The sequence below is a fragment of the Lutzomyia longipalpis genome, chromosome 2 (assembly GCF_024334085.1).
Source record: "Lutzomyia longipalpis isolate SR_M1_2022 chromosome 2, ASM2433408v1".
Classification (NCBI taxonomy): domain Eukaryota; kingdom Metazoa; phylum Arthropoda; class Insecta; order Diptera; family Psychodidae; genus Lutzomyia; species Lutzomyia longipalpis.
The window spans coordinates 23,187,059-23,200,010 of record NC_074708.1 but is presented as its reverse complement, the minus strand read 5'-3'; the positions used below and the strand labels follow the sequence as shown (position 1 = coordinate 23,200,010).

At 35.3% G+C, this 12,952-nt stretch overlaps 2 protein-coding genes across 2 annotated transcripts; one reads left to right on the top strand and one right to left on the bottom strand.

Moving 5' to 3' along the window:
• Nucleotides 1–5,817: 5,817 nt before the first annotated feature.
• On the bottom strand, nt 5,818–8,727 carry LOC129789670 (lipoamide acyltransferase component of branched-chain alpha-keto acid dehydrogenase complex, mitochondrial). The gene is made up of 5 exons (XM_055826663.1): nt 8,402–8,727; nt 8,069–8,178; nt 7,303–7,870; nt 6,437–6,832; nt 5,818–6,351 (listed from the first exon to the last, which is right to left on the bottom strand). Exons 1-5 carry the CDS (start codon nt 8,483–8,485, stop codon nt 6,118–6,120), a joined length of 1,392 nt encoding a protein of 463 aa, XP_055682638.1. The 5' UTR covers nt 8,486–8,727; the 3' UTR covers nt 5,818–6,117.
• Nucleotides 8,728–9,440: 713 nt separating this feature from the next.
• LOC129789597 (cap-specific mRNA (nucleoside-2'-O-)-methyltransferase 1) lies at nt 9,441–12,919 on the top strand. The gene is made up of 2 exons (XM_055826527.1): nt 9,441–11,502; nt 11,631–12,919. Exons 1-2 carry the CDS (start codon nt 10,157–10,159, stop codon nt 12,832–12,834), a joined length of 2,550 nt encoding a protein of 849 aa, XP_055682502.1. The 5' UTR covers nt 9,441–10,156; the 3' UTR covers nt 12,835–12,919.
• The last annotated feature ends 33 nt before the right edge of the window (nt 12,920–12,952 follow it).

Sequence of the window (12,952 nt, the reverse complement as noted above, 5' to 3'; positions counted from 1 at the left end):
AAAGACAAAAATTACAACTTTTAAATTTTTTACAAAAAAAACGGGCTTTTGCATTTTAAAGATTTAAAGTATTTTGAAGTAAAAAAAAATCACTCGCTTCTCATGGAAGAAAAAGCTTTTAAACAAAAATATCTTTAGCATTTTAGCTGTTTTCAGTCAAAGAGAAAGTTGAACGTATAAATTGAATATAATTTTCATTTTGTCTTTAGGGAAATCAAAAAATAATAGCATTTTCATTTATTTATTATCGGGAAAGAAATAATAAATAAAATTGTATTGGGAAGAGTAGAAATAAAAAACTTTTCTTGTCAGAACTTTAAATTTTACTAATTATTCTTACTCTTTTCTATAAATAAAAAAATGCTATTAATTTTTGAATTTCCCTCAAACTTCGTTTTGGATTAAGGTTATTTTTGGGAAAAAGAAGAAACAATCTTCTTTAAAAAATGATAATAAATGTGTTCATGCGTGCAATCTTGACAAGAAGTAAGCCAGATGAAGGAAGAAGAAAAAATCCTAGTGAGAAAATAGAACAAAAAAAAAAAACAAATCCACTATCCAAAGCAAAATTGTTAATTTTAAAGATAAAAGAGATGTTAGAGCCATAATACCTAAATGTAACAAATTAAAAAAAAAACATGTGCAATGAAAACTAGTGAAAATTTACATGAATTTTTATCATTTTTTTTTTATTTTAAATTTAACCATTTTGCTTTGTTGATTTTTCATCAAATTCAACTTAAAAAAAAAGTCTCTTATGCTGAAGATATAGCTTTCTTGATGTTTGATTGCATTATGTATTATCCTTTTTTTCTTTTTCTTGCTAGAGCAAGAGGAGAAGGAATATTCGCAATCAAAGCCCAAGAAAGCTTCATTCTAAAGAGTTCCACCAAAAATGCAACTATGGAGCTTTTCAAATAACATAACCGGAATAAAATGTGCGTGAGAAAGATCAACGAAAAAAAAACACATTAAACAATATAAATAAAATAGGAAATAGACTGGAAGGAGTTAGAGTGAGGAGGATAGATTAAGGAAAACACGCACATTTTGCAAAAAAAAAGAAGAAAACAGATTTCCACAAACCATAGAAAAAAGAAGAGAAAAAAATATCCTGAAATGGGTTTAAATTGAAGATATTAGTAAAAAATCCCATTTTATTCTTATACGTCATCAAATCTCTTTGAACAGTATTCCAAATTAAAGAAAAAAAAAAACAAATAAGCTAAAAAATATTAATTAAAAACTATTTATTAAATTATTACTTATTGAACAATATATTTATGTAGCACGTTTAAATGGGACGTTGTGAACCAGACTAAACTCGGTGTTCATGCGCAGAGAATAAAATGACAGTGTAAGGATGGGATATAAACTAGCGTTCATATTTAGTAACTTTATCGTTCATTAATCGTATAAAATATATTTAATTTATTTTATTCTTTCTGTGGAGAAATTTATTTAAATAAAAAAAATCTCCAAATAGCATAACTTTTAATCACAATTTTATGATTATAATATATTGTAATTTGAAGAGATATTGGGTAAAAACAAATCTAATCACTAAATGTAATTTTATTTTAAGTAATCGTATAACTATTTATCGTAGTCACATCACTTATGACACATTTTTTACATTGCAAAAATATTATTAAAAATATTTAATTATAGAGCATAAAAAAAGATATTTGCTTATTTTACTTCATTTCTCGTAGATGCAAATTGAATTTAGAACAAAAAATATAAAAGCATTAGAATTAGTTTTTTCTTCAAATTCAATTTTAATAGATTTTCTTCTCTTTTTTTCTTTATTTCTAACTCAAATTCTATATAGCAATGCTGCTGAAAAAACAACTTCGTAAAGAGACGAATTTTGAAAATTAAAAAAAAAATTATAAAATAATCACATTGTTGTGTATCCACCTCCATCCACAGAATTCCTTACAACAATAATAAAAAAAAGTAATAGAAATATAAAAAAATATATTACCTATTAAATTATTAAAAAAATGAATAGGAATGAAAAACCACTGAGGCAGCGAGTTACTTAAAGCTAAAAAAAACTAAACCTTATGTGACTGTAGAGTAAAAAAAAAAGATGGGCCATCAGAAAGCAAAAAGGGATGCAAAAAAGTTTCCTGGCATAAACGAAAAAAAAACATAGTAAAAATATTTATGAGGAAAAAATTAGTGAAATTTGAAACATTTAAATACAAAAAGACATTTTAAAATTTGATAATTTTTCATTATATAGTGAATTAAAAAAAGAAGAAGATATTGTGCTATAAAAAGCGAACGGAGTAATATCTAAATGAATTGAAAAAAAAATAGTGCATAAAACAATGCAAAAAATTTTAAAAGAAATAAATGTGCATAAAATATAGAAATATGAGAAAAAAGCTTTCTTCCAATTTTACAATGTAAATAGATTTAATGAAAAAAATGAGAAAAAGAAGTAATAATATGGAGGATTGAGGAAATTTATCAAATAAGATGCATATACACCAAAGAGAAAAAAAAAAGTGAGAAAAAATATTAATAGAATTAATAGAATACAGGGTGATGCATAAATTGAGAATAAATTAAAAAAAAAGATGGTGAAAATTATAATATGTATATGAAAGAAAAAAAATCTTAACTAAAGCAATATGACTGAGAAAAAAAAAAGAAAAAAAATATGAAGAAAATATGACGGTGCAGTACCTAAAGAAACTACTATACCTATTTATAAAATAAAGACGATGAAAAACGTAAGATAAAAAAAAAAACGAAGAAATAAAACTGAGGCAGAGAAAATTCATGATTACCCTGTATTTGAGCGCGATTTATGATAAAAAGAGTCACACGAAAAATCATACTGATTCATGCTTTTCTATTAATTTATTAGTCAAATGAACAGAGGAATGCGGAAAATCTACATTTTACATTTTATCAAAAGCTGGGAAGAAAAGTCTCGAAATGAGAAGAGAAAGAATTATCATCATTGTCATATGGATATTTATAGTAAAGGAAAGGAGATCTATGTAGCCATCTAGTGGAAACGAGTCACAAACTACTTGAAATCTTTGAATGAGTCTTGAAAGAAAATTTCGATGATTTTTTGTGATTGTTTTAAAGGTTTAGTGAAGTTTTACGCTTAAAACGACGAAAAGTTTGTAAAATTTATCTAATATCAGATAAGTTTCTTCTTGGAAGATTTATATTGAGAAATATCTGGTTAACAAAAACTAAAACCATCGGATTTTCTAAGAAAATTCTCTGAAACATGAGAATTTGCTAGCACACTAAAGGCAAGAAGACGTTCTAACTTATGAACAGTTACTGATTCTCTCGTAAAGGCATAGAAAACTAAAAACAGACTGCCAAAGTTCCACAAGAGAGTATTCCGAAGTTCTCTGTGTGGCTAAACTGATAAACTAGCCTATTTAAAAATATTTCTAATCTAAAAATCAATGAAAAATAACCAATAAACTATTTTACCAAGGAAACTAATAATATACAAAATCTTGTCTTTTTTGTGTTTGGAGTGTAAAGTATGTATGAACTCTCCGTTTGAGGGCCACATAATCTCCTAAACTTCTACTATATAAATTCATAGTCAATAAAAATCACGGAAAGTGATTGAATTTAACATTCTTTTCATTTTAAAAAATATTCTTCAATGAATAATCTTTTTTTCTAATTGAAGCATTTTAATGAAAATAACAATTTTAGGTCCTCTTCCTTTATCTCCTTTTCCACACAACTTGATCACTTTATTCGCAATTCCTCTTTCTCCTTTTTCCCCACAAAAAAAAACCATTATCTTTGTGCAGAGGGATCCCCGTGCTGCAAAAGAGAAATGAGAAATTATAGAGAGAGCGTCTGAGGATGAGAAACAACTTACATACCAAAATATTATATAATATACAATTTAAAATTTTTTGGACAAAACATTTATATAACATATATAGAGGATGTATATTTAATATTATATAGGTGAAAAAAAGTGAAATATTAAAAATCTGGCCTATCGAGAAAGACAACAAGAATAAAAAAAAGAGAGAAAGAGATGAGAAACGGAGAGACAGTAGAAAGAATAATAAAATATATTATGAAAAAAATCCATGAAAAAAATAGAAAACATATTTTAAATTGCCGTACATAGATGAGGATAAAAAACACGATAAAGTATGTGTTTACACTTAACTAAAAAAAAAATGAAGAGAAAAATTTCAGTATAATAGCAAGTATTTTGTGGAAAATAATATTTGTCACCTAATTTTATAAACCTCCTTATTTGCGTTCTTCATGAAAGGATTATTAGAACAAACAACACGTCACCAGAAATGCAATAAGAACAGAAAAGAATGAAAGGAAAAGGAATTAATAACATAGATTACGTAGAGTGGAAATAATAAATCAAATAGAAAGAAATTTTTACTAAAGAAAAAAAGTGAGAAAAAAGGAAAATGAATGCGAAGAATAGAGAAAACCAATAAGGACGACAAGGAAGGATTTTTAGACGCAAATATTTTAGGATGAAATATAGCGTTGTATTAACCAAAATACAATACATGTATGTATTTGTACTTTTTCATGTTGAAAATTGAGAAAAAAAAACAATAAAAAAGACAAAAAAATTTATAGAGAAAGAACATTTCCAGACTTAAGCATCATCAGCGTAACGATTTTACCGTGAAAAGGGCAAAGAAAGGGAGAGCGCCGTAATTTAGAGTCAGTGGAAAAAAAATAACAAGCAAAATAATCTCATTCTATGTCTATTAAACATTAAAAAAATAAATATTTCATATATTTAATTGAGTTGTTCTGTATAATCAATATTATCCTTGATGATGACAACAAAATATAGAAAAAAGGCCGATGGACGATTGTGAAGGTGCAAACAGATGAAAAAAAAAGTTTTTTGAAAAATCACACACCAAACAACCAAATAGTAAAAAGAAAAAAAATGAAAATGAAGATAAGAAATGACATACGAATATCTTTTTGAACTCTTGATACTTATATTATTATTATTATATATACATGTATATGTGAAAACTTATTTATTTGGAAGATGGACAACAAAGAAGCAAAACCATGCTCAATTTAATAAAATACTCTTCAAATTTTCTTGTTCTTGTATTCTAAATAAGCAATCTTATCTTTTCATCCCCAATCACTGCGATTTTCTTTTAATCATCTATTCGCGATTTCAAATGCTTCAGAAAAAAGAAATGTCAAACGGCAGAATATAAAAGTCAAACGTTTAAATTAGCTTTGAAACATCACACGTCAGAGACGGAACGTAAATCATTTGAGAAAACGTCAAATATTAGAAATGAATCCTCAAACGATCCTTAGAAGAGAAACTTCAAATGCTTCAGAAAAGAAATGCCAAACGTAAGAATAAGAAATCTTTTAGAATCGAAATAATATCAATCGTTAAAAAAAAATTTAAAGCGCCCTTGACTGTTACAAAGCAAACAAATGCATGAGAAACATTAAAAAAACAACCCATAATTTCTTGCACACGTTCTCGGTTTTAATTAAAGTTTAAAAAAATTAAATATTCGTACTCGATTAGATAAAAATTAAAGCTAAACGGTTTTCATTGACAAAACTGCAATACAAAATCTATTTTCACTGAACACAAATTATATTTTGCTGACAAATCTTTTGTTTACACCAATGAGTCAGACATTTTTAATGCTCTTTGGAGTTGAAATAAAATATTTTAGTTCATCTTTTTAATGAGGTTGCAAATTAGCAATACATTTGCAAATTCTCCTTCAATTAGTCCAAGATGGCAATAAAAGTAATCCGATACGGTAATTCGGGTAATTCATTTTTTATTTTATCTTCAATTTCTTTTCTAACAGCCATGAAGGAAAAACCCTTCAAGTGACAACAAATAAAACAAAAAAAAAGGATAACAAGTCTCACAAGAGCGCTTTTTGACAATTTTTTTTATTCTTCACCTACGGAGAAGCTAACTAATAAAAAAAAGGAAGAATTTTCTTTTTAAATGCATTCCGAGTCCTGCAGCAATCTCCGCCTCAATGCACGTTTCTCGCGAATTTTTTTTGTAGTAAAAATAAATGCAATCGTTTCCATATTTTTTGGCCTCTTTGCTCAATCGAGCAGGAAGAGATTGGGATTCTCAAGGTACTTCTTCCATAGATTCGAGAAACTCGCCATGGTGACACCGTCAATTACACGATGATCCGCTGACCAGCTTACACTCATCACGTGCGCTTTGACAATTTCATCATTTGGCCCAAAGCGCGGGACGATCTTTGTTCTCCCCATAGCCCCAATGGCTACTTGGGGGCTCATAATGCACGGATGGGTGTAGGTTCCGCCGATCTTTGAAAATCAAAACCAAGATGATTGTTAAAAATGATTTTTTTAGCGGGATTAGAAATATTTTCAAACAGAGAGGAGAACTTACAATTCCAATGTTCGAGAGCGAAAAAGTTCCATCGGCAAAGTCTTCAGGGCGCAAACTGCCTTTCTGACCCCTTTCCTGGAGCTCATTGAGTGACCTGGCAATGTCCAGGATACCCTTCTGTTCGCAATGCTTCACATTCGGCACCACCAACCCCTGGGGTGTGTCCATGGCGACACTGATATTGTGAGCTGCCTTGTAGATCACACTCTCATTCGCCTCGTCCAAGCTACTGTTGAGAATGGGGTATGCCGTGAGAGCCTTTGAGGCAGCTTTAATGCAGAAGGGCATGTAGGTGAGCTTAACTCCCCTTTGCAATGCATCAGCCTTCAATTCTTCTCGCACATTCATCAGTTTGGACATGTTGATCTCGTCGCTGTACGCAAAATGTGGGATTTTCTGCGGAAGAAATAATACGGTTACCGTGGTGGTCGTACAAATGGTCATTTTTTGACTATTTTTTTTTAGGTAAAATTATCAGTTTCTAAATGATTTTTATATTATAAAAAAAAATTAAATAAAAAAGAAAATAATTAAATAACTTTTTATGCTATTTAAGTATAAGGTTTAGATAAAAATTCATTTCTATATTATTTTATATTCAAACAAGGATTAAACCTTATCCACGAATCTTATATCTGGTTCTGATTAATTTTACTTTTAAGGTTCCTAATTGCTTCATTCATTAATGAATCTTAGGACTACACAGATGCGGGTAATTAGTAATGACATTACAGGGCAATTAGCTAGTTTAATTGTCACCATAATGAGATATAATTTGTTTAATTTGCTAAAATTTTTTTGCCAAGATATACCTTTATTTTATGTCCACCACTATATGGGAAAAAATAGGCAAAAGAAAAACTCACCAAGGCCTCTGTCATAGATTTCAGCATTGCCTTTCGTACACCTTTGAGCTGCTCCACGCGATCTTCAGCGAGAATTTTGGGGATATACGTTGGAACCTCTGGCGCTTTGGGTTGCAGAAGAGTCGGATGGGGCTTAACTGTACCCGCTGGGATGAGATTGAGATGCTCAAGGACGTCACCCTTGAGGATTCTCCCGAATTTCCCAGTTGGCTTAACTTTGGTCAAATCCAATTTATTCTCCATAGCCAGGCGACGTACAGCCGGCGTCGTGATGACTTTCTTCCTGGCCTCATCGGTGGGTGTAGCTCCTGGACAGGGTGACTTTGTGTCCTCTTCGTCCGAACTGCTGTCACTGTGCTTTTCGGGATCTTTCTCCTTTGGCTCCTCCCCATCTTCGGGCACATCAATGTCCACCAAAGGTTTCCCTACGAGAGCAATGTCGTCGATTTTGTGGTAAATCTTCACGATCTTCCCATCGAAGCGACTCGTGATCGTGACTGAGGCCTTATCGCTCTGGACTTCGCAGAGATTGTCAAATTGCTCCACGGTATCGCCCACCTTGACGAACCTACCAAAACAGGGATGATGATTAAAAATAATACAGAACTCCAGAATTTTTTTTTAAACAATAGACATTTTATCAATTCTGCGGGAGGTTTATCACACAAGACGTGTGAGCCCCTCGCTGGGAGTTATCTCTTTGGGTATTTTGCAGGAAAGATTATCACCACCAATCAACAGATGCGGGTGTGTGGGTGAGACTCACCATTCTTTCACGCTAACTTCTCGGATTCCCTCTCCAATGTCCGACAGATTGAACGAAACGACTTTGTTGAGTTGGACACTCGTGGAGATAGCCCGTAGATGCTGGATTCTCTGAAAAAAAAAGTGAGACCAGATTGTTATGACAGACAATCCACGAGTTGGTCTGAAAGTGAGAGTGTGGAAGTTTCTGGCCAAGTGGCATGAATTGCCAATTTTAGATTATTACGCAAGGTCAAGATAGACATTTTGCCGACTTTCTGCATCCCATTTCACCCACAATGTGGCCAAAAAGATCCCACCAGAAGGCAGGAAGTAGCACAGATGGGGTACTTACGCTAAAATCAATGGGTTTGCCGCATTTTTGTGAGAGAATTTTCCTGATGATCAGCCCAGTATGACTCCGAAGACAGAATGCCATGTCTCTCGTGTTTTCCGGCTGCGATCGACGACAGAACTGAGGCACGAATTATTTGGCGGAGCAATATCGCTTAGCATCGTGTGAGAATATTCAATCAAGCCACGAGCAGCGATTACGGACGTCAGTGTGCTGATAAGAATATCATGCCTATTTTCCCACTTCTTAAAATGTTCGGTAAGGAGGCAAGTCCGGAGATAAGCACGTCTCAATTATTAAAATAATAATCCTTTTGGGGATTTGGAAGCTCCTGGAGAAAAAATTCTTCCCACATGATCATTATTTTAAAATATCTCCGTCATATCTCGAATTTTTTTTTACTTTGAATATCTGACCTAGACCTTCAAGATCTTGCATAGAAGCCACTTATCTCATTACTTACTGATAATATTCTCTGATGATAAAAGGAAACAATTAAGATGATTGAGATTGAAGAGATCCTGAAAAGGAGAAAAAAACAGAATTCATTTTTGAGCTTTTTCAATAAAATACAAATTGATTCTTCCCGCAATTTACGGAAAAAACTTCTCTATTATTCTCTTTATCAGTTTTGCATTTCCATGTGTTTAAATAATATTAGGAAATTGTGGGAAAATTATTTTTTTCTTTGCATAAAAAAAGCAAAAATCAAAAATCTCAAAACGGCAATTTTCTTGGAAAACGTGGAAATGTCCAGTGGAAGTCCAATAGAAATTCCAATGGAAGTCATCTCCACAATGGATGTCATTTTCCATTGCATTGGAAGTTTGTTACCCCTTTTTAATGGAAAACGAGATGGCATGAGAAAAATACTTTCGTCTCACTCTGGCATTTTGTGTAGGTGAGTTTTTTTGAGTGTGTGCGTGAAATGTTTGTTTGTAGTTGTGCGGAAAAATTTTAAAATAATTATTTTTCCGGGAAAAACTCATTTTTGGAACTTGGACCTACACGGGAAATGCTTAGGGGGGCCCCGGGGAGCTTCAGTAAAAATTTGGGGGCGCAATTCGCCGGATTAAAAAAACCATTTTATACGAGTTTTTGTGGCGGAAATTTTGAATGTTTTGAACTGGCGATGCCAATCGACGCGGCGTCGCTTCCTGGTCACAAAAAACACAATTTCCCCGGAAAATTCGGTGGAAAACGCGAGAAAATTGCGAAAAACTGAATGTGTGAGGGAGACAGTATCACTGATGTGCACTGTCTCATTTTCTCTTTAGCAAAATGTGCCAAAAAATAGCAGTGGTGGCTTTTGGAACTACATTTTTACCGCGCCAAATTCAAAAATAGTCAAAAAAGCATGAATTTTGTATGGGGGCGCTACGAAGTGGGGCTCTGGGGGGAAAATGAATGTCGTTGGTAAAAACCGCCTGGTATCAGTAGTCTCTGTACCAAATTTCATCGCGATCGGACCAACGGTGTAGAAATGCATAGCTGAACAGGAACGAAATTGACAGATCTTTCTTTATTTTATATATAGATAGATAGATAGATTCATTAGTCAGAAAAGTCAAAACATTCAATTTCGTCCCGACGCAAAATTGCATTTTTCTCATGAAAGGAAACGGAAAAACGAGGAAATTCGCATGAAGACACCGCAATTGTTAAGTGAATTTCCCAATTTTGTTTGTTTGTTAGGAAAATTCTGAGAAAGTTTACGTGTGATTTGGTGAAAGTTTTTCCAAGCGGTAGAAATAAATGGCGAGCACACAGTCCTACAATCCTTCCACATCGGAGGATGATTCAATCCCTGAGTATCCGGATTGTAGTTTTACCGGCTACAGCAATGGTATGGAGAGGGTGCAGCAGGAGGAGGATGATCGCGATGAGGAGCCCGAACAGCGAAGGGGACAGAAGAGGAGGCGCGGGCAGAATGAGGAGGATGAGCCCAAAGTGAAGAAGTCCACGTATTCGGATATTTCGTGGCGGATGATGAAGAAGATGGGATATCAGGATAACACAGGTTTGGGGAAACACAGTCAAGGGCGTGTTGATCCGGTTGAGGCGTCAAAGCAGAAGGGGAGACGTGGTTTAGGTGCTGCCCCCGACCCGGTGGATCATTCAGCTACGCGCTTTGATGAGACAGAGGAAGTTATCCAAATGCCAGAGATTATTGACTGGCTGCGTAGTGAGATGGATGATCTGGATGAATTGGACAGAAGTAAATTGGATGAGTGGTGTGTTCATGGCACAAGGAAGCTCACAATTGATGATGAAACCCTCTTCTGTGACCCGGAAATACTAAAACTCGTCCTGGAGGCAAAGACCGTGTTTGACGATATGAACGATCTGGAAATGCGAAGGGCATGCCAACGCAGCAATCCATTTGAGACCATCAAGAATGCCGTATTTCTCAATAGAGCCGCCGTGAAGATGGCCAACATGGATGCCCTGCTTAATTTTATGTTCACAAACCCTGTGGACGAAGATGGGAGCTCCCTCGTACGTGACTACGAACTTCTCTACTTTGCCGATGTCTGTGCCGGGCCCGGAGGGTTCTCTGAGTATGTGCTGTGGAAAAGAAAGTGGCACGCAAAGGGTTTTGGATTTACCCTCAGAGCAGAGAATGATTTCAATCTGGATAACTTCCTTGCTGGACACCCCGAAACCTTCCATCCCTTCTACGGGATCAAGGAGGATGGTGATGTGTACAATCCGGAAAACATTGAGTCCCTGATGAAGTTGGTGATGAATGAAACGGAAACCGGAGTGCACTTTATGATGGCAGATGGGGGATTTTCAGTGAAGAATCAGGAGAATATCCAAGAGATTCTATCAAAGAGACTCTACCTGTGTCAGTGTCTCGCAGCATTGAGTATTTTGCGCGAGAAAGGGCACTTTGTTGTGAAGCTGTTTGATCTCTTTACACCCTTTAGTGTGGGCTTAATCTATCTCATGTACAAGTGCTTCCGGCAGATTGCCATTATAAAGCCCAACACAAGTCGTCCGGCCAATTCAGAGCGTTATCTCGTGTGCAAGTGGATGAAACCCCATACTGACACCATTCGTCGGCATCTTTTGGACATCTGTGAGACTATGTACAAGTAAGTTGTTGATCAGACAAAAAAAATAATCATTAGAAATGTGAGAGAATGTTGATTGAATTGTCATGCAAAGGAATTTAATGAATTCCAGTGTAATCACCTTTTGCCTCTTCTGTTTTTTTTTACAGCTCGTCCGGGAATGAGGACATCCGGGAGCTTGTTCCGTATGAAATTCTTAGGGAGGACACACGATTCTTCCGGTATATTTATGAATCTAACAATCGTATTGGGCGAAATCAAATAACGGGATTGCGTAAGATTGCTGCTTATGCACAGAATAAGAATTTGGTGGAGACACGACAGGCTGAGATTCGGGAGCAATGCCTCAGGGAGTGGCACCTTCCGAGTACAATGAGGACAGCAGCCAAAGGGCAGAAGACATCACACGAGGAGTATGGTAGTGAACTTCTGAGGGATACAGATAAGAAGTTCATGACAATACCAGAAAATTTATTGACTGGCCAGGCGAAGTTGGAACAGATCTTTGGTGAGATGCAGGAGCACTGGTACTTTGTGGCACTGAATACACCGGAAAATAGCCAGAAGAACTACAGGACGTTCTTCCTTAGCAAAGGACGGCAGGATGTTGTGATGTTGAATGCAAAGGGAACATGGGAGCACTTACCAAAGGGTGTTCTGGTTGAAATGTCACCAAAAACCCTAATCTACGGTGAAATTGTGCAAGAACACAAGGGTGAGGATCGATCGCAGCGGACTACCTTCGCTCTACACATCATTGACGGTCTCTTTCTCGACGGGGAGGACATTCGGAAGTTCCCGCTGCTGGAGCGCAATAGATTGTGTCACAAATTCGCTCAGGCTGTCAATAAGCCCACCGTGCCGGGCTGTGGGGAAACTACGGTACCCATAAGGTGCAAAAAGTTGATTCCCTTCCGCGATGTGGGACCCTTCATTGATGGTTTGCAGTATTTTGGACTGAAGAACATGACACAGCGCAAGGGATACATCTTGCCCAACACCGATGAGCGCTTCTACATCCCCAAAGCGCTGCTATTTCTCTGCGAAATCAAATCCAACCTCCGTATGCACATGAGTACTCGCCTAGGTGAACCCTACTACTACGACACAACGCAGAAGCACCCCTTCAGCCAGCGAGAACTGAAGGATCCACACAGCATTCTCGCTTCCTTCGTAACAACCTTCAACTTCCGGCAACTGTGGAAGTGGGAGCAGGAGCATCAAATTGAACCGGCACCCTACAATCCCAACCACCATTTGGATGACGGTGATGGACTCCTCTGCCGAACGCACTTTGAGTTGCTTACATGGAAGAGTGACGAGAAGAAGAGGCACTGCTCAAATCACCACTAGCGGAATAGTGTTAGGCCAAGAAATTTGGGGTTAATCAATTTTAACAAAAACACTCAATAAAAATAGCTTTAGTATATAAATTTTACTTTTTAATTCTCTTTTATTGTATTTGGGATTT

Excerpts from the sequence above, each read along its gene's own strand:
- LOC129789670 (XM_055826663.1), bottom strand. The coding sequence starts at position 8,485 with ATGGCATTCTGTCTTCGGAGTCATACTGGGCTGATCATCAGGAAAATT. Across the intron at positions 8,179-8,401 it reads GCAAACCCATTGATTTTAGC|AGAATCCAGCATCTACGGGC; the intron begins GTAAGTACCCCA and ends TTTTTTTTTCAG. Across the intron at positions 6,833-7,302 it reads AATCTATGACAGAGGCCTTG|AAAATCCCACATTTTGCGTA; the intron begins GTGAGTTTTTCT and ends TTTCTTCCGCAG.
- LOC129789597 (XM_055826527.1), top strand. The coding sequence starts at position 10,157 with ATGGCGAGCACACAGTCCTACAATCCTTCCACATCGGAGGATGATTCA. Across the intron at positions 11,503-11,630 it reads ATCTGTGAGACTATGTACAA|CTCGTCCGGGAATGAGGACA; the intron begins GTAAGTTGTTGA and ends TTTTTTTTACAG.